Here is a 1,595-nt window from a genome sequence, read left to right on the forward strand (position 1 = left end):
GGAAGGCTTATGTTGGACTCGTGTGCGCCACAATGCCACCTTCTATGAGAACTCGACTGTTTGTCGGAGGTAACAAGTTGGAGGCTTATTCGAAGCGTGATGTGGCTTGTCCACAATCTACCATTATGTATACGGCCGTGTGTATTCACACTGTTGTCTGAACCTGCACAAAGATCCAGACGATCGTGATGTTTGTAGCAACAGGATACGATTCGACTGACAGTGGTTTTCCAAACACTGAAATATTACCTGCACTGTTTCATTGCGTGGTGCCATCGCATCACATTCCCTCCTGAGTCTTTTTAAAACATGATTCACATCTAACCAGCACCATTTCCATTTGAAGTGTTTTTCACACTTTCATGGTGAAACCACCAAAACAGCATAAACAGCTCGAAGTATAAATGAATTGAGTGCTTTGGCGGCACCGCTTTACTTGATAAACAAATAACGAGCTCCGCTTCAGCATTCTTTATTCTCTTTTCACGTAAAACATTTTACCTTAGTTTTGTCTGGTTAATGACGGTGGACCCACGCTTTCCCTAACTACACAATATTTAGCTGACACGCACTGTCTTCCAGGAGTCGATCTTCACACCGGTTGCATGGATCCCTATTCTTACCATCTGGGCTGTCATTCTCCCGATGTGGTTATGGGTTTATAAACAAACAGTTTCCAAACTGGTGGTTTGAGCGCGTGTTGTCATCCTAGGTCACGAATTGTTAAGTAGATTTATCACAGTGCCAAAATACCAACTAAATGTAAAGTAGGAATAAAATTGGGACTTGGGACACTTTGTGTTTCCTCCATCTTCCATTTGTCCGTTATGAAACATTGCCTCATGGAAAGCCATACCCTCTCCATGAACTTCATTCAATGATTAGTGAGGTTGACCAAGATCTAGGAAGTGAGAGACTGTGGTGTGATTATCACCTCCCACTTCAATGAGCATTTGGCATGTAGTCTGCTTTTCTGTTCGACAGGTGCACTCTATTCCGTTGACCAATGTTGTGGTGATCGGGGAAGATGTGTGATTAGAGGCAGCGCAGGAGATGACGAAGAAGAAATCCTTGGTCTGTTCTTTAATTTATACTCCTTTCTAAATTAGGCACAAACTCACCTCTAATTTCACTTTATTCACACGATTCCTTCTTGAAGCATAAAGCGTTACCAAATGCACCTCCATTACTGACTCACTTCTACTTCCCAACTGTCGGGTTGACATGTGATTGTTCAGGTCCGATGAAGGGTGAAAGACACTTGTCAACAGGTGTGCGGATCTCACTCTTGATTGTGATCTGGTCTAAGACTAGTGAACAAGTTGTCATTAACAATTCAGTCCAGAGTGTACCAATAAGCACGCGCACGCACAGGGAGGTAGTGTTGTGGAGACAAAGTAGTGGAGGTGTGAAGTGAGTGAACCTTCTCGGATGGACAATTCCTGTTGTGTCCAATTCAATCCACTTTGTGATAGCTGAGAAAGTTGTCATCGCAAGTCAGTGGGTGAGGCAGTAACAATTTCCTCTTGTACGGTGCTTTTGTGCAACCTTCACGGGGAAAGTGAAGAGCAGATCAGTAGTCCCTAAGGCATGTT

The 1,595-nt window shown here is 43.6% G+C and overlaps 1 protein-coding gene across 1 annotated transcript in view; it reads left to right on the plus strand. All coding sequences in view use genetic code 11, as the record gives it.

Annotated features, from left to right (window-relative positions):
• The window catches only part of EGR_03146 (Queuine tRNA-ribosyltransferase subunit qtrtd1), a gene marked incomplete at both ends in the record, with an annotated part of 4,964 nt that extends 4,299 nt beyond the window's left edge, over positions 1 to 665 (plus strand). The window contains one exon of the mRNA XM_024492395.1: positions 507 to 665. Within this exon, the coding sequence (XP_024353069.1) occupies positions 507 to 665 (159 nt within the window). The remainder of the gene's footprint in view (positions 1 to 506) is intronic.
• Positions 666 to 1,595: the final 930 nt, after the last annotated feature.

This window comes from Echinococcus granulosus (assembly GCF_000524195.1).
Source record: "Echinococcus granulosus chromosome Unknown EG_S00016, whole genome shotgun sequence".
In the NCBI taxonomy this organism is placed as follows: Eukaryota; Metazoa; Platyhelminthes; class Cestoda; order Cyclophyllidea; family Taeniidae; genus Echinococcus; species Echinococcus granulosus.